Genomic DNA, 24,539 nt, shown 5'->3' with positions numbered 1-24,539 from the left:
CGACATCTTCAGGACAGGGGAGTTTACGCATGCCGGTTTCTTGGAAACAGGATGTATGTACCAAGCTATGTTTTTTTTTTCTTGTCGTATTAATTTCAAAATAAAATATAAATAGAGGCTGGTGAGGGAACGACTGTTTATAGCTGCTATAGCATAAGTATTTGTATTTTAGTTTCAGTTTTATTAGTCACAGAAGAATTTCTCTTCCATTTCTCATTACAGCCAGAAAAAAAACACACTTTTTAGACTGAACGCTTATCAGAGTGACAGTCGACACTCGCTAATGCTGTTTATTTTAACGTGAAATGAAACAAAATGAAAAAAAAAAATGCTACTTATTGCTCCTTCAGCTTTATAATTTAAGAAGCCAAATCAGCTCGCGACTAAAATCGGTGCAATATTTTAAAAATGCAGAACGCGAAAGTAAATAAATAAATAAATAAACGTGTGAAATACGATCCATAAGAAATCTGCGCCGGTTCGTTATGGATTGCTGGTTGATGTTTTGTATTCTTTGTTCAATATTTAGTCATTTTTTTTCCATTATCGAGCTAGGAAGTGACATCACAAATGGCAAAACCGTTTCATGCAAATGATATAATGTTTACCTCACGGTGAGAAGAGAAATTTTTTTCCAGATGTGCATCGTGGAGAGTTCCTGGTGTGTGCTGCCTTAACGCTGCCTGAACATCTGTATCGCTATTCAACGTCAAAACTCTGTATCATATCGTATCGGTCGTGTGCCTCCGGGGAAACTCAAAAATAATAATAAAAAAAATGAAAAAAGACTGTTGATGAAGACTGTTTCAAATCCATATGATTTCTCTGCATTACGATGATGGTTTTAACACGGACTCGTTGACTTCCCATCAGCACTCACATTCATCCTGAACCTCTTAATCTCTCCTACGTTCATGCTGGCGAGCAACAAGCCACTCGTGTCACCTTAGTAGCTTGTGGGCGTGTACCAACTGCCACTGTTGTTGCTTGTGGGTGTGGTCTGTCCAGCAAAGCAAGCTAACTGTAGCTACGCACACTCACCCAGACACCAACAACCGCTTCCTTCCAAGCTTTATGTTTCTTCATAATGTCTCTATACACATTTATTGAGAGGTCATATATGGCAGGATAAGAGGAATTTTTTCTTCCATTCTTGCAAACTAGTTGCAGGTAAGAACTAAAGAAACGTCGGACGGCAAACATCATCTGGGAACCATTCAAGGAGATCAGTTAGATTTGTCACATTAGCATGTCATGACTCCATCCATCTGTTTTCTGTGCCACGTATCCAACTCAGGGTCTCAGCGAGCCTGGAGACTGGCTATACATTGATATACTGTACAGTATAGCTATAATATCAAGATAACATTCCGAGGCCACAAATGAAGTATCTCATGAATTTATTACGTTGTGGGAAATTAATATTTAATACGCAGTAGTTTGGCGGGAAAGGGCGAAAGGGCGATTTCACGCAGAGACACTGAGCTCTTAATGGCATATACATATCACTATGTCAGTGACTCTGGTGTGTCATTTTGCATCACTTCAGGAGTGAAGTGTATTATTATCAGTCATCTCAGTACTTAGGTTCCCGTGGCCACAGTGGTTTAATGTAATCGACTTCATTGCTTCGCTCATTTTAAATAGAATAGATGCGATGAGTTAAGCCACAAAATAGATCTCGAGAAAGTCGTAGCCTCAATAAATGAATTGGTGGCTACTCCAATGGAGAAAGTACAGATCCATCGGAAGTCATGTACACATGGAGGTGTCAGCTTCATACAACCCAAACCTGAACACATTTTATATTACATATTATTATATTATATATTAATATTATTTATATTACACTTACTATTAAGTAGTTACGCCATCATCTGTCGTTTTGTTCCTGTTCTGAAGATCAGACACAACAAATACCTTGGGTGTAAATTCTGCTTCATGATCTGTGATCCTCCAAAAGCTCACCCGACAAACTGGTGTCAGGATTCAGCCCAGGAAATTACTGCAAAGTCGACGAGGACGTGTTAAAATATGGAATGCAGTGTTTATCCTATAGCCAAGTTTTGCAACGTGTATTTCTTTGTTGTTTTTATTTCCAGAAAAAAAACTTGATTTGATTTCTGATTGCTGTGAGTGTTACATTGGGTTGAGAAACGCGTTCTTCGTGTTCATGTGTACGGTATTGTAAATTGTGACAGAGACTCTTGCTCGTGTAAATGTCTGAAGTAACAATAAAGGTCTACGATGAAAAGAATTCTATCTTCAATAACATGATTGTGTTGTGAAAGTGGTATTTTTTGTTATGTAACAGGTTATGTGAGGAACTAAGAGAGCAGCTCCTGTTTTCCTGTTTTCCAAGGAGGCCTGGTCTGTTTATGCCGGTTTTTAATTACCACGTTGATTTGCATTGTGAAACACATGCACGATCAGAGGACGCCATTGTGGGCGAGCGTTTAAATGAGATGTTTTATTAAAGACCACACTAAAACGAAACAGTGCAGCTCTGAAACGGAGGTATGAGGGTCTGGGAATATGAAAGAGAAGATGCTAATTCCACATTCAAGCACTTTGCAAATGGATCAAAGGCCTCAGTGGCGTTGGTGGGTCTCAGAGCGGGGAGAAAACAAAAGAGTAGGAGAGCTCAATGCACTTCCTATTAATGAGCACAATGAATAGGTGGGTGAAGTGTAAAAGCAGATATGGTGTAGATCGCTCTCAAACTTTCTGTAGCCTGGGGCCACTTTAACTGTAAAAAAATCCACAGACCCACAAATATTAAAATATCAGATTTATTCACATATTTGTGCACAACATTTATTTATATTTATATTATATTTAGATTTATTTTCCTCAATAAGTAAATGACCAAATATAATATTTTTTATCGTATTTGTTTAATTGGGTTCTCTTTGTCTACTTTTAGGACTTGTATGAAAATCCGATGAAGTTTTCAGTCATATTCATGCAGAAATGTAGAAGGAAACAAAAACAACCTGGAAACACTGCTTCTCTTACATGAACTTTTAAACATCATTTATATATTATTGTTCTGTATTTTAAATTCTGCTTGGATTTGGATAGGGTTCAATGGGAGATAATAGAAAAGAGCATGCGTTTTCTATAAGTAGTCTAATGGATCATTAAGAATATCAATTCAGACAGGATATACGTACATTCATCTATCCATCCACCCATCTTCTATACCACTTATCCTTTTCAGGGTCACGGGGGAACCTGGAGCCTATCTCAGGGAGCATCGGGCACAAGGCGGGGTACACCCTGGACAGGGTGCCAATCCATCACATGGCACAATCACATACACACTCACACACCCATTCATACACTACGGACACTTTAGACATGCCAATCAGCCTACCATGCATGTCTTTGGACTAGGGGAGGAAACCGGAGCTATACTTATATTATCTAGGGTTATTTATACTGGCCATTTGTTAGAAAGCCATTTGAAAATGCAACATAATCTTTCCAGACATGTGCATAATCATTCTATAAAATAAAAAAAAAAACTTGACATGATGGATGTAGATGGTAGATACTCTGGTAATAAATACATTACCCCACCTCCCCATGTCAAACCAATCCAGTCTGAATAGAGCTTTATTCCCAATAGTTTATAAGAGTAAACTGAGACACTGGGAATCAACATGATATTTCAGTGCACTGTTTGATTGATCTGCCATATTGTTTGCTTAACCTATTTGTTTCCATCCAAACACACTGATCAATAAAATTGTGTCTTTGCGTTGGTTGTGACAGATTCTTGGTGTGAGTGATTATTCTTACTGGTAGGACATCTAAAATTCCCAAGTGTATGGATACTGGACTTTTGGATTTAAATACCCACAGACAAACTATAACAGAAGTACTTAATTCGGAAATAAGTTAGCTATGTAAAGTACGCTTAGCTTCTTAGATACATTATCCTCAAGACTGCAGTGGATTCAGTTACATCACTAGAAGGAGTCGTTAATACTGAACTTCAGAGTTCATACACCCTTTTTTCATACCCTGCCAGAATCATCTAATCCACCATGACTGTGATTAATGACATAATGGATCAGACAGAAGACCCGTTATGTAACTCGTAAACAATTACACAAGTCATTCATAGCCTTGATTTTAGCTTATCTGTGAAAGCTTTCATAACCTTCTCAGACCTCTTCATTCAGTAGCTGAAGGAGGTAACAAATGTCCAATTTACGAGATAGCGAGAGAGGGAGAGATACTAGTATAGTAACATGATTTGTTCATTTATGTATTTATTTATTTTACATTATTTTTATATTACATTTTTACTCAATTTTAAAAGAAACTGCAACTAGATTTTTATCAATGTTTGTTATTTACTTCATACCGTTAGCCAGGCCCGGACTGGCCATCGGGAGCACCGGGAGAATACCTGCTGGCCTGACGACTGATTTGGGCCGCTACCCTGCTGTATTTTTATTTATTTATTTATTTCATATTATTGCACGTCCGATGTACTCAAGTGATCTTTTCTGAATTCGGCATTCGATAATAAATCTATAATAAATCATGAATCGGTTAGTCTTGTCTTGCACATTGCCACTTTAATTTTAACTAAAAGAAATTTAGATTCTGTGCTCACAAATTTACAGTGAGGCTAAAAAAGTTGTCATTTTCCCAACAATTTGGAGACCGTTCTGTTCATAGTAGTAGACCTGGTAAAGACGTGACCGGTACATGAAAAACGGCCAAAAAGCGTCTTATGTGTACCTCTCTTCTGCATTTAATGTACATTTGTGTGTGAAAAGTAGACATTTACTGCCAGCTTCGCACTTCTGGAGTTTATTAAATGCTTGGCAGACCCGTATACGCTGATATATAAATTAGGACTGCGTCACTTCCTCTAGGTTGCTTGTTTATGTTTTTATGAGATGGCAATACTGTGTGAAATACATTTAATTTAATAAAGAAAAAATGAGGTTGTCAGTGATTATAAAATTTGTGGGTGTATGTAGTGGCCTGGATGAGTGTCAGACTCTGAAATTGTGCCCCAGTCGTTAGCTAGCCAGTTAGCATTAATACCTCATACCTTTTCAAAACAATATGGCGTCTTTTATTGTTTTTTGCATAACTAAACGACTAAAACGAAACAAACACAACAGGGTTTAGGACCTGGAAGCTTCTCCGCTCGGATTCGTCCAGAATGCCTACTACTGTACTAAACTGTATGTGAAGGGAGCACGCGAGCGTTGGATGTGTACTATTCTACCATACTGTTTAGTACAGTAGTGTGTGTTTGAACCGAGCTGTACAGAGGAACCTGTCGTGGAGCACCATGATGCCGGGACTCCGGGTTTATTCGCTTGGTTTCTTCATATTAATATTCGTCGGTGAAGCGATGGCAAACGAAAGGCCCTATGCGGTGCTCCAAAATCAAAATTTAGGTAAGAATAAATGTTAGTTTATGTATTAAATGTGAAGATGTTTTGAATGCAGAGACATTATTGATGTTATTTATGGCAGTGGACAGCGTTGTTTATTCCTGTTTTCCCTCTCAGTGTTGCTCATTAGCGTGCTGTCGGTTCTCCTGGTAGCTGTGCTGGTCATGGCAGTGTGTGTGTACAAGCCGCTGAGAACACGGTGACTGAGGAGGTAATTTATAATATACATCTTTATATTATTTGCTATTAGCGTCCATAATCTCCTCAGCGATGCGCCGCTGCTGAAACGCGCATGCGCAGGAGTTTAGGGGCGAGTCCATGATTGCTGTCCGGTTTAAGTCTCACAGATTTACAAATATGTATTAAAGTAAAGATACAAAAAAAACAAAAAAACAACGTACATTTTAAACCCAGGTAAAGTGTCCTTCACAACAATCTATTTGCATGTTTCAAATACATAACTAGAAAAATCACTTTTTAAAAAATTGTCTCCCTCAGCTCACTGTAAAAGTGTACGACACTTTACCTTGAAATATAAATCATTAAAATACTTCTAGAAATCTTATTATTGTTGCAGTGATGTGTTCACGCGTCATCCGTTTCAACCTGTTCTGAAAGATGTACGTTTTATCGGCCCACGACAGTCACTCAGCCCTGAACAGGTTCACCCCGGAGAAATATGTGGAATATTCCACAACAGGAAGTTGCGTCAGTTTTCTGAAGATCACGAGAAGAAGAAGAAGAAGAAAAATGCTAGCGAAGGACGTGTTTGTGTACTCGTCGACGGATTTAAGGCAAAATGTAGACGTTGTTGTAGACATTACGAAAATCATGGAATCACCTCTTAAACGAAGTCGCAGCGAACGGCGTCGCTTTGTGTGTAATTATAGTTACAGTGTTGTGCAGAAGTATACACCCTCCACTCTCTTTTTAATAATAATTTGGGGCCTCAAACGTCCCTCAGAAGTATTTCTAATTAAAATGTAAGCATCATAATGATTTTCAGATCCACTGCTGAGCAGATGTCGAATTAATTATCTGTGTATGAACAGATATCTTTAATATGAACAGTACAAAAACTAATAAAATCAATCTTTCTGTGTTTTACACCATTTCAGTTTTGCACTATTTGGTTTGTCTTTGTTTTATTTCCTGTTAAGGTCTTCTTTTTTTGTTTAAGATGAAATTTAAGTTAATGTTAAGTTTATGTTAAGTTTTAGTTTGTTATGAAAGCCCTGCTGGTGAGCAGATGATGGAGGAAGAGGACCTGGGACGTGAGGAGCGGAGCGTCGGGTGGAACAATGGACGACTTCAGCTGGCCTTCAGTGTTTCATTCAGGAGCCACTCTGTGGGAAAATGTCTTTACACTATAATCATGGGTAATTCAGCATGATGAGGACTTTGAGGCCGTGCGTCGCTTTTTTTGGTGAAATTAAATCAGGGAAACCATTTATGAATTCTCTCGTGAATCCAGATTTGAATCATTTCTATGTTTTAGTCATTTCCCTGCTCTAACGCACCTGACTGAACTATATTCATCTTTTTCCTGCTCCAGATGTGGAATATGTTTAAAAATGTACATTTTCTTTAACATTTTGTTCATAACTCAGCAGAAATTGTTTCCGTGGTTAAATGTAGCTAGCCGACGTAACGCAAAATGTTTGTAGTGTTAGTTAGCTAAGAAGAATCTTCAGTCTTCTCACTGTTTCACACAAGAGCTAAAAATTAGCTCTTTTAGTGCAGGTTTATAATTTACATGCTTGTATGTCTAGTACATTGTTTCTATATATGTAAATTGTTTTATTGATATATAGGCATTCCACAACATTAAATGTAACTATGAATAGATAAATAGACAGGTAAACGTACAGCGCCGTTAATGCGGGGGTTCGTGGTAATATAAGCCATGATAGAATGTTAGAGTGGTATACTGATATGAAAATCTAATCTCACGATGAGAGTTTAGACGGTGAGTTAGCGCAGGGAAAGTCTGACGTTATAGCATAACAGATGGACTGCGGTAATCTCATTGCGTTCAACCTGATGTCATTATGATGTTTAGTGTATATGGAGTTGAACACGAGCCTGCGTTTGAATCAGGGGAAAGGCGGAGAAGCGCCATGGCGACTGCGTCTGTTTCGGTTTGTTTGAACTGCTGTTGAATTGTTATTATTTACACCTGCACTTTTATATTTCGGTCCTCAGTGTTATTTTACGTATTTATTATCAGATGTTTGAGTGAGTATTTTTTAGTTGTGAAATAAAGCTCTTGTAAAACTGGAGATTTACAGCCCACTGTACGTTTACATGTTATTGGGACGGGATAATATTTCCGTGGGTCAATAACCCGACGATGAAACCATCAGTGTCGAGCGATGAATTAGATCACGAGGTTTCATCGTAAAAATGATGCAAGGGAAACTATCACACGCTTGTTTTCTTTTTCAGCGTTGGACTGGGTTGATGCCGCGTTTCTTCGGAATACCGAACACGAGGAACGGAAAAGTTGTAACGTTTTCAATGACTAATGATGACGTGTGTGAAAAATATCAGCCTGAAAGGGGGTGTGTCAGGTGCATGATCATTGATAGGCTGATGAATCTGTGCGGGAAAAAAATCAGCCCCAGCCTCACGTCTTGCTTCTTTAACAAATAATCAAAGATTTTTTAAAACTTTGAAAGATGGGCGTGGCTTATCCATGCTTGCACGTGTACACCAGCCTCCCCTGGTTATGACTCAACGCCATCCACCTCACCCTCATACAGCATCGTTTACATTTCCCAATCAGCACATGCGTGGTCCACGATGGCTAACTGATCTAATCGAATCTGCGTTTCTGTTCGCAGCCCTGCCTCCTACACACGAAAGAGACCCGCATCAGTCTTTTTCCTGCAGTCTGATTGGATTAAGACACGCAGCTCAAATCCCTGCGATCGCACATCTATGTTTAGAAGGTCATCGGCGTTCAACGTTCTGCTCCGTAATGAGGTATCTGGTGTTCTGCATGTGGTTCTGAGGTTATGGATGGTCTTTAAGAAACAAGAGGATCAGAAGTGCCTGTGTGTTAGAATAGCGCCATCTGTTGGTCAGCGTGAGAAGCTGTAACAGAGAGGTCGATAGAAATCAAGAAAAGGAAAAAAAAAAAAACACCATATTCATCTACCTACTCTGGTATGTCAGTACATCTGTGCCAGTTTGATGACTCATCAAAGGATAGACAGTAGATGTTTTTATGCAGGAACTACACGTTCATTGAAGTCATATAAAGTGCTTTTATTAAGTGAAAAGGTTTTTTTTTGTCCACCTCCATCAGACTATATAGTTTATCATACGCTCAGCTCATAAAAACAGTTGATTAGCTGTGAAAATTAGCCATCGATAAACCCTGATATGGTAAAAACGCATTATGTTTGGCAATTAGTTCCTTTAGAAACCCAAGAAACCATCAGAAATGGGAAAAAAAAAGTTCTTGAACACTACTTGTACACTGTTGACAATCACAGTCAAGTTGTATGGTTTAATTACAGAAAAAAAAATCATAATGCTTCTCTGTTATAAAATAAGGATACTGCTTACATTCACACTGCTGAAGGATTTTTCACTTTTCCTAACAAAGAGCAGCGTGTGTGTGTGCGTGTGCGTGAGAGAGAGAGCGAGAGCGAGCTAGTCTTCTTTCTTGTTTGCTGCAATACCAGTAGAAGTTAAAATCCGCGCTACAATCCGGCTACGTACAATCCGGATACAGTCATCACCACCCCCTTGTTGTCTTCACCTCATGGTTTTGGTTTAAGTGAGGTCAGATCCCCCTTACTGAAACATAGCACTTCAACCTGAACAATAATATCTTTAATATATCAAAAGTACAACATATTTTATTCACATTTTATTCGTTTATGTAGCAACGTGCTCCGTCCAGTCTGAGGGCCGCATTCTGAATTTGGCATTATTCTTTATTATTAATCGATCAAAAATTGCGAATAAAAAAAACAAAACAAACCAACAGCGCGACAAAATAGCCTATGTCCTGCGCACGACCTCGATTTCTTATCGCGTAGGTCGATTACATCGTGCGAACAAGTAACTGTCGGAGAAGCGTATAGAAATTTTATTTTAATGCAAAATGATATCATGAGCGTGGAAGCCATTTTGTTCAATTCAACCGAATGTACAGTGATTCATGTGAAACACGTTTTACATTTACGGCATTTGGCAGACACCCTGATCCAGAGCGACTTATGTTTATCTCATTTATACAGCTGAGTAGTGGAGGGTTAGGGGCCTCGCTCAGGGGCCCAGTAGTGGCAGATTGGCAGCGCTGGGAGCTGAACTCACGGCCTTCAGATCATTAATCCAACGTCTTAACGCCACTGCCCAATGTGGTAATTACAAGTAGGTAATAATTAATTACAAGTAGGTCACGCAGCGATCGTCTCTTGACTTCATTGCATCATATTACATTTGACAGCAGGGGGGTGGGGTTAGGGAAATCCTACCATTTCCTTCTTCAGCCTGCATTTTCTGTCCCTGATTTTAAAAGGTACCTGCTATTGAAAAATCCCATCTCGGATGTTTCTAGGCATGAACTACTCGCAGGCGAATTCAATAATGTCATTGTGGAGCAGAATCTAGTTAAGGGTGCGTATAACCAGACTCTGAATACAAGGAACTTTCCCTGTGTAAATACTGGTGTAACTTTTGGACTGAAGATGCGATCTCTGACTACGACCCGGAGAGCCGATGTAACGCACTGTAAGATGTCAAACTGACCCCAAGTCTCCAGCTACGTTGTTCCCGTTTCCGCTCTCGTCCTTCTCTCGTGCTGCAAGTGGCCAGTAGTGAGTGGTGTGGGGAAGTCGGACAGGTTCACACACAGCATGGGGACGCAGGGAAAGTTGGAAACCTCTTCACAGTGATGGATCTTAACACGCCAAGCCAACGCTCTAGATAGAAACTAGACACCCGTAGAGTCTCATAAGGCCAGATAACGTCAAAAAAAAAAAGCTGTCAAACAGGAAGTCGATGGAAATTTCAAGCCATGGGACATGCTTTGTCAGAAATTTCCAATACTGTACCACAAAGTTTATTAGAAATCAGCACCAAACCCTGAAGCTGTGGTGCAAAGTTCAGGCTCAAGTGTACGCCAGAACATCTGTAAATCCTGTCCCGCGTCACTCGCAGAGGCACGGTGGTTTCAGTATTGCTTTTGGAGTCAAGGCGCTCGTGTCCTAAACAGGCTAACTATGCTGGAAAATAAAAAAGGACCCTACTTCACGCTACAGTCGATCAGCTGATATTAGCTTGCGTCGGAAATAGACGTGCCGATATTACACTATAATCCTTACCTAGACTTCTGATTTATAACATTACCAACAATAATCGTTTCTCTTCAGACGGGATTTTAACCGAACCGAAAAGAAGAAACTGGACTATCTTCACGGATGCACTTCATCTGAGAAGCAGAAAACAAGGAAACGTCAGCGTTTAATTAATAAGGAATAAAACGCAGCGTGTCGTGCTGTTAGAGTAAAATAATCAGTGTGGGATGAAGCCGAGCTACAGTTGATTCTTTTCCTAGAACAGCATGTCCCAAAGCGTTTTATTCCTCTTATACTGCAGCAAGTTATCAATTCTTATTCATCAATGAACTACGCCGTACTTTTTTTTCTTTTTTTTTTTTTTTATCTGCTTGTGGTTACATTTGAACCCGTTTGTGGAACGGGCAAGTTCCTGTGAAGTTAAAACAGCTACACCGTGCATCAGAGTACATCACGGATCATCGGCCCGTGCCTAATTCATGTCTAATCTAAGTGTGAGGTTGGAGCTGTAAGTGGTCGTTCTTTAGGAGCTACCGGAACGTTCTTTAGTCTCAAAACTCCTCTGTGTCTTCAAGGTTGCAGAAGGAACGCATGAGAACCCTGAGATAATGTAAAACTCAATAGAGCTTGCTTTTTACGATTCTGATACTTAGACGACACACAAACACACAGACCTAAAGACTCTCACTCACACACACACACACACACCCCCGGACACCGTGTTTGGCCTTTCAGAGACGTTACTCTCTCACACAGTCTCAGTGAAGCAGCTCAGAGTCGTCTCAGGAAAGGCAGAAAAATAACAGCAGAAAGTGTTATCATTTATAAAAAAAAAAAAACAACAAAAAAACTGGAAAAAAAAAAAAAAGCTTTTGTGGTCTTTAGATTGCGAGTGAAAGTGTGTTCTTAAGGTTAGGCTACGAGCGACGATTCTTTTCTTAGCGAACGGATCGTTTGTCGGCGTAACAGAACGATACATGATATAATACATGGCAGAACAGGAAGTGGAGGTCGTGTGCCATCGACGAGATCCGAAGCTGCAAAACAGGAAATGGACTTTCCCTTTTGTCCTTCCATCATCTCTCTCTCTCTCTCTCTCTCTCTCTCTCTTTTCTTTTGGTCATTTCTCTGTAAGCGAGAGTTGCAGAATCCTCTCCAGCTCCTCCTCCTCTTCCTTCCGCCTCCTCTCCTCTTCCTCCTGTGCTCGGGCTGACAGCTCCATGGCCAGTCGGAGGTCGGAGTCCGGGCTGGAGGCGGAGTCCGTGCTGGTGGGCGTGGTCTCGCTCACGTCCACGAGGACGCCTTCGGAGACGTTCCTGAGGTCAAGGGACACGGTTTCATATCACCATACCGGTCTTACTTTTTAAATCTCAGGTTATTATTGAGATTATTGTAAGCACGGCTTGATGTTTTACCGAAAAGGCCAGATTAGGAAGGACTGACTCACCCATCACTTATGCTTTCTACCATGCTGGGTGTCGAAACGCCATTCGAGTCACCCCAAGGGTTCTAGAAATCACAGAGAAGACATGAGACAGGACACACACACACACACACACACACACACACAGCGATCATGTTTTCCAATTCCAGCTCACACACACACACACACACACACACACACACACACACACACACACACACACACACACCTGTGTGCTGAAGCCGTTGGACTCGAGCAGGCTCCGGTGGATGGCGTACTGCAGCAGCTCCTCGTCGTGGTTGGAGGGGTGGGGTGTGTGTGTGTGTCTGCTGCCCCCGCGCTGGTGGTAGTGAGCAGGAACCATGAAAACAGAGGGGGACACTTGGAACGGAGTGGCACCTGTAAAAACAGAGAGAGAGAGAGAATTTGACTCCGCCCATCCATTCAGCTGAAGTTGAGGTAAGAACTACTGAGGGTTGAAATCCACTACTGAGAGATGTTCCTTCAGTAATCACTACGTTAACACAGTTTCATCCTCAATATTTAAGAATAATCTGTGTAACTTTTGCAACACCTGAAGCTTCACTGCTCTCGCTTTCCTTTTCCTCCGTCGGTGAAGGTGTAGCGGCTGACTGGCTCGCGTCGGCGGGCTCCTCCGTGCTGCACTTGTTCACGTTTCCGAACGTGATGCGAGCGTTGAGCACGTGGAACAGTGGGATTTCTGGCGAAAGACGAATAAAAAAATTTTTTTTTAAAAACCATCAAAGTGAGAGATCTATTATCAGCACCGCTGTTCAGTTTATACACTACAGTATAAAAAGCTAAGTAATCACAGATCACTGAAGACACGCACACACACACTACATATTAAGTATTCATGTGTGACTGGGTAAAGAGGGAATTAGACAGAGAAGCAACCGAGAGACAATGGGTAACTCTCAACGTAATGCTACCACCACCGTGCTTCACAGGATGGTGATCAATGCTGCATTTCTGATAAATATGGTAAATGGCACACTTACATGGCGCACTTATATAGCGCTTTTATCCAAAGCACTTTACACTGTGTCTCATTCACCCACTGACACACACCAATGGTAGCAGAGCTGCCATGCAAGGCACTAACTTGCCATCGGGAGCAACTTGGGGTTCAGTGTCTTGCTCAGCGACACTTCGGTATGTGGAGTCACGTGAGCCGGGAATCGAACCTCCAACCCTATGATTAGTGGACAACCCGCTCTACCACCTGATCCACAACCGCCCCAAATATAATAGTTGTACTGTAGTACCAGTTACAAATTATTACACTACAAATATGTGCAAAAGTCCAGGGGTGTGTGAATACTTAGAATTATAAATTTAATCTTCGGCTTTTCCCGATAAATGACGATATATGAGAGGCGCTCGTCAGTGCACTCGGGCATTACCGATCTTGACAGGGAAGCCCGGGGGGAAGCGGAGCTGGATGAAGTCTCGGAGACGGGCGAAGTGGGTGCTGGTGCGAGCCATCAGGTTGATGATGGGGGTCACCTGCTCCACCAGAGAGAGGGGGTGCTCCTCGCTCATCCACAACGTCCCCTTAAATCTGAGGAGTGACAAGACGGTGTCATCAAAACCTCAACGAGCCAAAACATGTTCCAGAAGAATTTTAAATCTATAATTATTCAGGATTTTTTAGGAAGTCCTAAAATATACCAACAGACACTTTACATCTGAATTTACAAGCGACAAGATATTTAGTCTAAACCTGTTAATCCTGCAGGAAAAGTAGATTTTCGTTCCAAACTAAATATGGATTTAAGACAGAGTTGAATATTTAATCTGTTTTTTATTCACCTTTGGGTTCTGATGGTGAGCTCGATGGGTCGGCCGATGTCTCGGTCCTTCAGGTCGAAGTCCGGGTTAAAATACTCCTCTGGAGTGATGGCTGTCGGGTTTGTCGCCGTCGCGTACTCTAGAGTTAAATCCTAAAAAAATAAATGGTGTAAAAATTACCAATAAAAATTTTGTTTTACAGTATAATAAGCTGGTGAAGTATTATTAGTGAAACCCCGTAAACAAGAATATGATCTGGGTTGATATCTGGATTTATCCCACAGCGCTTGAATTCTGATTGGTCAGAAGGCGTTGATTCGTTTACTATAACAGCAGCTCTGACAGTAGCGCAGTGTTTTATTCCTCACACATCACCCGACACACTGCTCACGTACCCCCTGAGCACTGATCTGCTGCTCTACTGTCCCGAGAAAAGACTCCAGAACGTTCCGCTCACCTGCAAGAGAGAGAGAAGACTTTAACCTAGAGCTGGAATCATGTGATTACTACTACTACTGCACTGCTACTACTACCGCTGCTGCTACTACTACTACCACCACCGCTGCTGCTACTACCGCTGCTGCTACTACTACTGCCGCTACTACTACTACCGCTGCTGCTACTACTACTACCGCTGCTGCTACTACTACTGCCACTACTACTACTACTACCGCTGCTGCTACTACTACTGCTACTACCGCTGCTACTACTACTACTACTACTGCCACTACTACTACTGCCACTACTACCGGTGCTGCTACTACTACTGCCACTACTACCGCTGCTGCTATTTCTACTACCGGTGCTGCCACTACTACTACCACTGCTAGTACTACTACTACCGCTGCTACTACTACTACTACTACTACTACTGCTACTACTACTACTACTACCGCTGCTACTACTACTTCTACTGCTGCTGCTACTACTACTACTACCGCTGCTGCTACTACTACTACTACTACTACTACTACTACCACTGCTGCTACTACTACTACTACCACTGCTGCTACTACTACTACCACTGCTGCTACTACTACTACTGCCGCTGCTACTACTACTACCGCCACTACTACTACTACTACTACCGCCACTACTACCGCTGCTGCTACCACTGCTACTACTACTGGTGCTGCTACTACTACTACCGCTGCTACTACTACTACTGCCACTGCTGCTACTACCACTGCTGCTACTACTACTACCACTGCTACTACTACTACTACCACTGCTACTACTGCCGCTGCTAGTACTACTGCCACTGCTGCTACTACCACTGCTGCTACTACTACTACCACTGCTACTACTACTGCTGCTGCTACTACCGCTACTACTACTACCACTGCTACTACTACTACTACCGCTGCTGCTACTACCACTACTACCGCTGCTGCTACTACCGCTGCTGCTACCACTGCTACTACTACTGGTGCTGCTACTACTACTACCGCTGCTACTACTACTACTGCCACTGCTGCTACTACCACTGCTGCTACTACTACCGCTGCTGCTAGTACTACTACTACCGCTGCTACTACTACTACTGCCGCTGCTGCTACTAATACTGCCGCTACTACTACTACCGCTGCCACTACTACTACTGCCACTGCTACTACCACTACCGCTGCTGCTACTACTACTGCCACTACTACTACTACCACTGCTACTACTACTGCCACTACTACTACTACCACTGCTACTACTACCGCTGTTGCTACTACTACTGCTACTACTACCACTGCTGCTACTACTACCACTGCTGCTACTACTACCACTGCTGCTACTACTACTGCTACTACTACAACCACTGCTACTACTACTACCGCTGCTACTACTACTACTACTACCGCTGCTGCTACTACTACTACTGCCACTACTACCGCTGCTGCTACTACTACTACCGCTGCTACTACCACTACTACCACTACTGCTACTACCGCTGCTACTACTACTACTACTACCGCTGCTGCTACTACTACTACCGCTGCTGCTACTACTACTACTACTACTACCACTGCTGCTACTACTACCACCACTGCTGCTACCACTGCTACTACTACTGGTGCTGCTACTACTACTACCGCTGCTACTACTACTACTGCTGCTACTACCACTGCTGCTACTACTACTACTACCACTGCTACTACTGCCGCTGCTAGTACTACTACTACTACCGCTGCTACTACTACTACTGCCACTGCTGCTACTACTGCTGCTACTACCGCTGCTAGTACTACTACTACTACTGCCACTACTACCGCTGCTGCTACTAATACCGCTGCTGCTACTACTACTGCTACTACTACCGCCGCTGCTACTACTACTACCGCTACTACTACCACCCCTGCTGCTACTACTACTACTACTGCTGCTGCTACTACTACTACCGCTGCTGCTACTGCCACTGCTGCTACTACTACTACTACTACCACCGCTGCTACTACTACCGCTGCTGCTACTACTACCGCTGCTGCTACTACTGCTGCCACCGCTACTACTACTACCGCCGCTACTACTACTACCGCTGCTGCTGCTACTACTACCGCTGCTGCTGCTACTACTACTACCGCTGCTACTGCCGCTACTACTACTGCTGCCACTACTACTGCCGCTGCTGCTACTACTACCGCTGCTACTACTACTACCGCTACTACTACCACCGCTGCTGCTACTACTACTACCGCTGCTGCTACTGCTGCTACTACTACTACCACCGCTGCTACTACTACCGCCGCCGCCACTACTACTGCTGCTGCTACTACTACTACCGCTGCTGCTGCTACTACTACTGCTGCTGCTACTACTGCTGCCACCGCTACTACTACTACCGCCGCTACTACTACTACTACCGCTGCTACTACTACTGCTGCCACCGCTACTACTACTACCGCTGCTACTACTACCGCCGCTGCTGCTACTACTACCGCTGCTGCTACTACTACTACTACCGCTGCTGCTACTACCGCTGCTACTACTAATACAACTACTACTGCCACTAATACTAATATTGCCACTGCTACTACTACTGCTACTACTGATACGACTACTATTGCCACTACTACTAATACTGCCACTGCTACTAATACTACTGCTGCTGCTACTACTACTATTGCCACTACTACTAATACTGCCACTGCTACTACTAATACTACTGCTGCCGCTACTACTACTGCCACTAATACTAATATTGACACTGCTACTACTACTGCCGCCGCTACTACTACCACTGCTGCTACTCCTGCCGCTGCTACTAATACTACTACTGCTACTACTAATACTACTACTACTACTGCTACTAATACTACTACTGCCACTAATACTACTACCGCCACTACTACTACTGCTGCCACCGCTACTACTACTACTACCGCTGCTGCTGCTACTACTACTACTACCGCTGCTGCTGCTACTACTACTACTACCGCTGCTGCTGCTACTACTACTACTACTACTACTACTACCACTGCTGCTACTACTACCGCTGCTGCTGCTGCTACTACTACTGCCGCTACTACTACTACCACCACCACTACTACTACTACTGCCGCCGCTACTACTACTGCCGCTGCTGCTACTACTACTACCGCTGCTGCCACCACTACTACTACTACTGCCGCCGCTACTACTACTACTACTACTACTACTACTGCCGCCGCTGCTACTACTACTACTGCCGCCGCTGCTACTACTACTACCGCCGCCGCTGCTACTACTACTACTACCGCTGCTGCTGCTACTACTACTACCACCGCTGCTGCTGCTACTACTACTACCACCGCTGCTGCTGCTACTACTACTACCACCGCTGCTGCTACTGCCGCTGCTACTAATGCAACTACTACCGCCACTAATATTAACAATGCCACTGCTACTACTACTATTGCCACTACTACTGCCACTGCTACTAATACTATTGCTGCTACTACTAATACTACTGCTGCTACTACTACTGCCGCTGCTACTAATACTACTACTACTGCCACTACTACTACTACTGCCGCTGCTACTAATACTACTACTACTGCCACTACTACTACTACTGCCACTGCTACTAATACTACTACTGCTGATATTACTACTGCTGCTGCTACCGCTGCTGCTGCTACTACTACCGCTGCTGCTGCTACTACTACTACCACTGCTACTACTGCCGCTGCTGCTACTACCGCTGCTGCTACTACTACTACCGCTGCTACCGCTGCTGCTGCTACTACTACTACCGCTGCTGCTACTACCGCTGCTACTACTACCGCCGCTGCTGCTACTACTACCACTGCTACTACTACTACTGCCGCTGCTGCTACTACTGCCGCTGCTGCTACTACTACCGCTGCTGCTACTACTACTACTACTACCGCTGCTGCTACTACTAATACAATTACTACTGCCACTAATACTAATATTGCCACTGCTACTACTACTGCTACTGCTGCTACTACTACTACTACTATTGCCACTACTACTAATACTGCCACTGCTACTAATACTACTGCTACTACTAATACTACTGCTGCTACTACTGCCGCTACTACTACTGCCACTAATACTAATACTGCCACTGCTACTAATACTACTGCTACTACTAATACTACTGCTACTACTACTGCCGCTACTACTACTGCCACTAATACTAATATTGACACTGCTACTACTACTGCCGCCGCTACTAATACTACTACTAATACTACTACTGCTACTAATACTACTACTGCTGCTACTACTACTGCCGCTGCTACTAATACTACTACTAATACTACTACTGCTACTAATACTACTACTGCCGCTACTACTACTACTGCCACTAATACTACTACCGCCGCTACTACTACTGCTGCCGCCGCTACTACTACTACTACTGCCGCTGCTACTACTACCGCTGCTGCTGCTACTGCCGCTACTACTACTGCCGCCACCACTACTACTGCCGCCGCTACTACTACTGCCGCTGCTGCTACTACTACTACTACCGCTGCTGCTACTACTACTACTACCGCTGCTGCTACTACTACTGCCGCTGCTGCTACTACTACTGCCGCTGCTGCTACTACTACTGCCGCTGCTGCTACTACTACTGCCGCTGCTGCTACTACTGCCGCTGCTGCTACTACTACTGCCGCCACTACTACTACTGCCGCCGCTACTACTACTGCCGCTGCTACTACTACTACCGCTGCTGCTGCTACTACTACTACCGCTGCTGCTGCTACTACTACTACTACCGCTGCTGCTACTGCCGCTGCTACTAATGCAACTACTACCGCCACTAATACTAACATTGCCACTGCTACTACTACTGCTACTACTACTATTGCCACTACTACTGCCACTGCTACTAATACTATTGCTGCTACTACTAATACTACTGCTGCTACTACTACTGCCACTAATACTAATATTGACACTGCTACTACTACTGCCACTGCTACTAATACTACTACTACTGCCACTACTACTGCCACTGCTGATACTACTACTGCTGCTGCTACTACTGCCGCTGCTGCTACTACCGCTGCTGCTACTACTACTACCGCTGCTGCTGCTACTACTACCGCCGCCGCTGCTACTACTACTACTACCGCTGCTACTACTACTACCGCTGCTGCTGCTACTACTACCGCTGCTGCTGCTGCTGCCACTACTAATACAACTACTACTGCCACTGCTACTGCTGATACTACTACTGCCACTACTACTACTACCACTGCCACTAATACTAATATTGACACTGCTACTACTACTGCCGCTGCTACTACTACCGCCGCTGCTGCTACTACTGCTGCCGCCGCTACTACTACTACTGCTGCTACTACTACCGCTGCTGCTACTGCCACTACTAATACAACTACTACTGCCACTGCTGCCACTGCTACTACTGATACTACTACTGCCACTACTACTACTACCACTGCCACTAATACTAATATTGACACTGCTACTACTACTGCCACTACTACTACTACTACTACTACTGCCACTGCTACTACTACTACTGCTACTACTGCCACGCTACTAATACTACTACTGCTGCTACTACTACTGCTGCTGCTGCTACTACTGCTGCTGCTGCTGCTGCTGCTACTGCTGCTACAGACTGCTTATCATGTCCTGTTAGATCCTCACACCCTTAATGTCTTGTCATAATAAAGTGTCACGTGAGAAGTTACTTTTGATTCTGGCCTTCTCTTCGTCGGTGAGGTGCTCCGTCCTCGTTCGAATCACCACGTTCACGTTGTTGACGGAGAACACCTAAACGACAGCAGATTTGATTCTTCACATCGTGCCTCGAGATGAGGAGCTGCAGTGTTCACCTCACCGTGTACTTTACTGTTTCTCAGACTGAACTCTTTGCTTTCATAGATACACGCACTAATATCTGTAGGAGATTCAACTTGTGCTATACTTTTCAAGAGGTAACTGATTAATTAAAATAAAATAAAAAAAGACTGACGAAGCATTCATCTTCAAGTTTATAAGTCAGGTCCAATTGCTCTTACTGGACACTTATGAGGGCAGGGGGGAGGAAGAAAAGGAAAGAAAAAAAAAAAAGTGTGCGCACCTTCGCTTCAAACCCGTTCACCACTTCAGTTCGGTCCGTTCTCCAGCCCCAGATCCCGGATTTACACCTGCACACAGAGGCAATCATCATGTCAACATCATCTGAACAGCCAGCATCACGTATAAACACGTCCCTGACCTGCTGTAGACCAAATAATTTATAATAAACTGGTTTTAACAAGCACCGATTGGAATAACGGTACATTTAAGATCATTTCTCGACTTGAGACAACAACGAGGAAGCTGAAGTGTTAATAAATAATTCAACCCGCTCTGGTGTAAAGATCGGCACTTCATGGCGTGACTCGCCTCTCGAACGAGATGTCCTTGGTGTCGAGGAAGGTGTTGATGATGGGTGTGGTCAGCCGCTTGGCCACTTCCTGCTGGTCAGGCTGCATGGAGTCAAGCGTGACCTCGTCCAGCTCGCGCGTGATGTCGAAGCGCTCCGTGTCCACCACCTCGTCGTCATGGTTCACCTCCATCAGCTCAGCGCAGCTCTCTGTCCGTCCACACACACACACACACACACACACACACACACACACACACACACACACACACTTCATTTCTTTAAATCTGGGCAGGTCTTTGGAGTGATGACTGTATTGGATGTGTGTGCGTGTGTGTTTACCGTCTCCATTGAAGATGTAGCTCCGCCGCCCCCTGATCCACGTCATGTTCTCAAACCCGAGCAGCGTGGCATCCACTCGCAGGCTCGTGCCGCTCTTCCAGATACGACACACGTCGCTCGGACACACGCGTGACACCAGCGGGACTGTGACGTAAACATGAACGCCGTCGTGTTACCGAAAAAGTGTAAAAATCGTCCGTCCTGAAGATGACGTCGGAAAACCTACGAGCAACGACTTTACCACAGAGCAACTGACACTGGAGACTCCTTCCATGAACGTTAAATCAGTTATATAAGCAACAAATCACCATATTGACACGTGAATGAGCCGTTACTATAGAAACGATCACGTATTTACAACACGAGCGCGTTCATATAAACTCGTGCTTCGCAGCTGCACTACTGTCTATAGAAAACTAAATCAACAGCTTCTGACCAATCAGAAGGAAGAACTTGAAGAGTCACACTTACTCCAGCTGGTGAACTCCCACTTCATCTCCATGTAGAAGTCTGGAGACTATGAGAGAGAGAGAGAGAGACGTCAGATCAGTGAAAAGATTCCTGCCTGTTGTACTTACACACGCGCACAAACACAAACACAACAGCATAACATGTGGGGTGTAGAACCGGAGCCAGACAAGGAAGTGGGAGAGTAACCGCCTTCCTGTGTAAATTCAATCTGAGACAGAGATACAAGAGAAGCGACAAGACGCCGAAACACACACACACACACACACACACTTCAGCATCGTTTATTATAGACACATTGTTTTTTTCCTTTCGTCAACAAAGGAGGGGAAAAGGCGAGGGATGGAGAGAGAGAGAGAGAGAGAGTTTCATCACCTCTCGGATCTTGCACAGTAACTCGGGGACTCCTGCCAGAGCCGTGGAGGCTTTGAGGTAATCACGCCGCTGCAGGACCAGCTGCACCATCTCCGGATCTCCGGTACTGACCGCTTCCTGGAGCACTACACACACACATACACACACACACACATTCCATTAGTTATACCCAACAGATAACATGATTCCTACTTTGTGGTGTTCAGGGTTCAGATGGTCAGACATCCAAGCACTTAAAACACACACACAATCGTTCACGCTGTCTAATTCTGCATGTTAACAGTTTATAAGGTGTCAAAGGGTAAGGGTGTGTGTGTGTGTGTGTGTGTATGTGTGTGTGTGTGTGTGTGTAAAAGAGTGTAAAAGTTTTCAGTCAGGCATCAAGTAACTACACACTTGAGTGTCTCTCTTTTTGTCTCTCTCTCACCACACACACACACACACACACACACACACACACACACACACACCTGGCAGGAATTCTGTCGATACTTAGAGAAGATGATTAACTTAAATTACCATCACTACAACCTCCACTCCACATTTCACACACACACACACACACACTTCATCGTATTTCCTTTTCAGCGTGCTTGTATTATCTGCAAGGGAAACTCTTTGACGCATGAGCAGCCATGCATGCCAACAAGCAAGCACACGCACGCACGTGCGCGCACACGCACGCACACACAAACACAGCAGCCGTTTGTCAACAAGGTATATATTTACCTCTGCCTTTCTTCCAGAAGCCCGTATTAGTGTACCGTGTTGATTATTGATGTGTTACATGGCTTTAAGCTAGCTGAGAATGTGTTCTCTTTACAGTAACACACACACACACACACACACACACACACACAGAGAGAGAGAGAGAGTACGAGAATGAATATTTGACCAGTAGGAGTCACAGGTCAGCTAGACATTTCCTGATTGAGGCTTTAAATGCATCCCATAATGCTTCATCCTCTCTCTCTCACACACACACACTCGACTAAACACAAGGGGTTGTTTTCCAGTTAAAACCACGAATGTGGCGAGAGCAGGAGAGCAGTATACACACACACACACACACACATACACACAGTGTGACTAGAAACGGATAAAAAGTATGACGTGCCATTCTTTAATAAAGTGTCAAAGTGTAGTTGTTGGTGAACAGCTGTGGTGTAAGAGGAATAAAACACTTCTTTGTTTCTGTCTGTCTGTCTGTGGGGTGTGTGTGTGTGTGTGTGTGTGTGTGTGTTGGACTCACCGGTCCAGTTCTTGGCGTTCTCTTTGGTGACCTGGGCTCCATGTCTCAGCAGCACTCGGACCGACTCCAGGTGACCCAGAGACACGGCTAAATGCAGCGGGGTTCGTCCTCTCGGGTCCACGTCCTCCACACTGTGCTGCACACCAAAACAACAACAACAACAACAACTCAGATTACTTTAATTTCATAACACACAGATCACATGTCTGACCCCCTGTCTGATATAATATTAACACTCTGATCTGATTACAGTCTCGTTCTAACTCATTACTCAGGTCTGATTAACGCTGCAGAAACACCATAGAAAGTTCTGGAACATCATTTCTAATCTCTGAGCTTCAGTTAAACCATCTAATCTCCAGAACTGCTGGATTCCGCCGGTTTATTTGCTCGATAGCTTACAGGTCGAGACAAAACTCCCAAATCGCGTCCCGCTCCCTTAACACGTGCACTACTTAGGGTACTACATAACGGCATTCTACACACTACCTAGTGCACTAGCAAGCGGTTTGGGACTCAACCCGAGATTTACCAGCCACAAAACAGCTAATCAGGCGAAACTGAGATTTAAATGAATCGGACTCGGATTTTCAACGGAATTCAGGATGATTACAGAATTAATTATACACTACAACGTAATTAACATTAAATTAACTAGTTAGTTACTTAGTTAACACACTCGAATTAGCTTGTTAGGTACTTAGTTAGCTAGCATGCTATTTAGACTAGCTGCCCCACGGTTAACCCAGGAGTTTGAACTCATTAATTCACGCCATAAATATAAATAAATAATGAAATGAGCATGTTTATACCGTCTGTATTTGGTTTTCCAGCTGTCTGTAGTTGTTCTCCCACACCAGCCAGTGCAGGGGAAACTTCTCCCTAAAGTCCATTTCACACCCCTTAAAAAAAAAAAAAAATTATATATATATATATATAAAACTAGTACCAAGACCGAATATTTCCCATTAGCCACATTTACTTAAATATAAAGCAAACTAACTTTTTTCCAACCATTTAGCGCAAATTCATGATCGAGAAAGAGCAGAGACTTTCCAAAATAAAACTTTTCCACAAAACAAGGAAGTGACCGGATTAAACCATTAGCGCAACACGCAGGGGGGGGAGTTGGAGGAGGGCGTGATAAGTATGACGTGAGACTCTGTTTTTAACAATGACATAACCATTATATTTTCAGGTACGTGTTACTAAATTGGATAAAAGTTTCATTATTAATTTTTTCCTTAAATTATTTTTGTTACGATACGTAATA

At 43.5% G+C, this 24,539-nt stretch overlaps 1 protein-coding gene and 1 long non-coding RNA gene across 2 annotated transcripts; one reads left to right on the top strand and one right to left on the bottom strand.

The window, feature by feature from the left end:
• Window positions 1-5,346: 5,346 nt before the first annotated feature.
• Window positions 5,347-8,132, top strand: LOC128599202 (uncharacterized). Its single transcript, XR_008384370.1, has 3 exons — window positions 5,347-5,435; window positions 5,550-5,643; window positions 6,647-8,132. It is a non-coding gene; the product is annotated as an uncharacterized LOC128599202 (long non-coding RNA).
• Window positions 8,133-8,684: 552 nt separating this feature from the next.
• On the bottom strand, window positions 8,685-24,361 carry ankrd13a (ankyrin repeat domain 13A). The gene is made up of 16 exons (XM_053610657.1): window positions 24,270-24,361; window positions 24,079-24,168; window positions 23,267-23,402; window positions 22,015-22,139; window positions 21,643-21,688; window positions 21,172-21,315; window positions 20,850-21,039; window positions 20,542-20,608; window positions 20,150-20,231; window positions 14,381-14,442; window positions 14,007-14,137; window positions 13,598-13,755; window positions 12,745-12,891; window positions 12,400-12,569; window positions 12,195-12,256; window positions 8,685-12,063 (listed from the first exon to the last, which is right to left on the bottom strand). The coding sequence occupies exons 2-16, from the start codon at window positions 24,157-24,159 to the stop codon at window positions 11,868-11,870; spliced, it is 1,797 nt and encodes a 598-aa protein (XP_053466632.1). The 5' UTR covers window positions 24,160-24,168; window positions 24,270-24,361; the 3' UTR covers window positions 8,685-11,867.
• Window positions 24,362-24,539: the final 178 nt, after the last annotated feature.

Source organism: Ictalurus furcatus, chromosome 22, assembly GCF_023375685.1.
Source record: "Ictalurus furcatus strain D&B chromosome 22, Billie_1.0, whole genome shotgun sequence".
In the NCBI taxonomy this organism is placed as follows: domain Eukaryota; kingdom Metazoa; phylum Chordata; class Actinopteri; order Siluriformes; family Ictaluridae; genus Ictalurus; species Ictalurus furcatus.
This window is presented reverse-complemented; position numbering and strand designations above follow the sequence as displayed.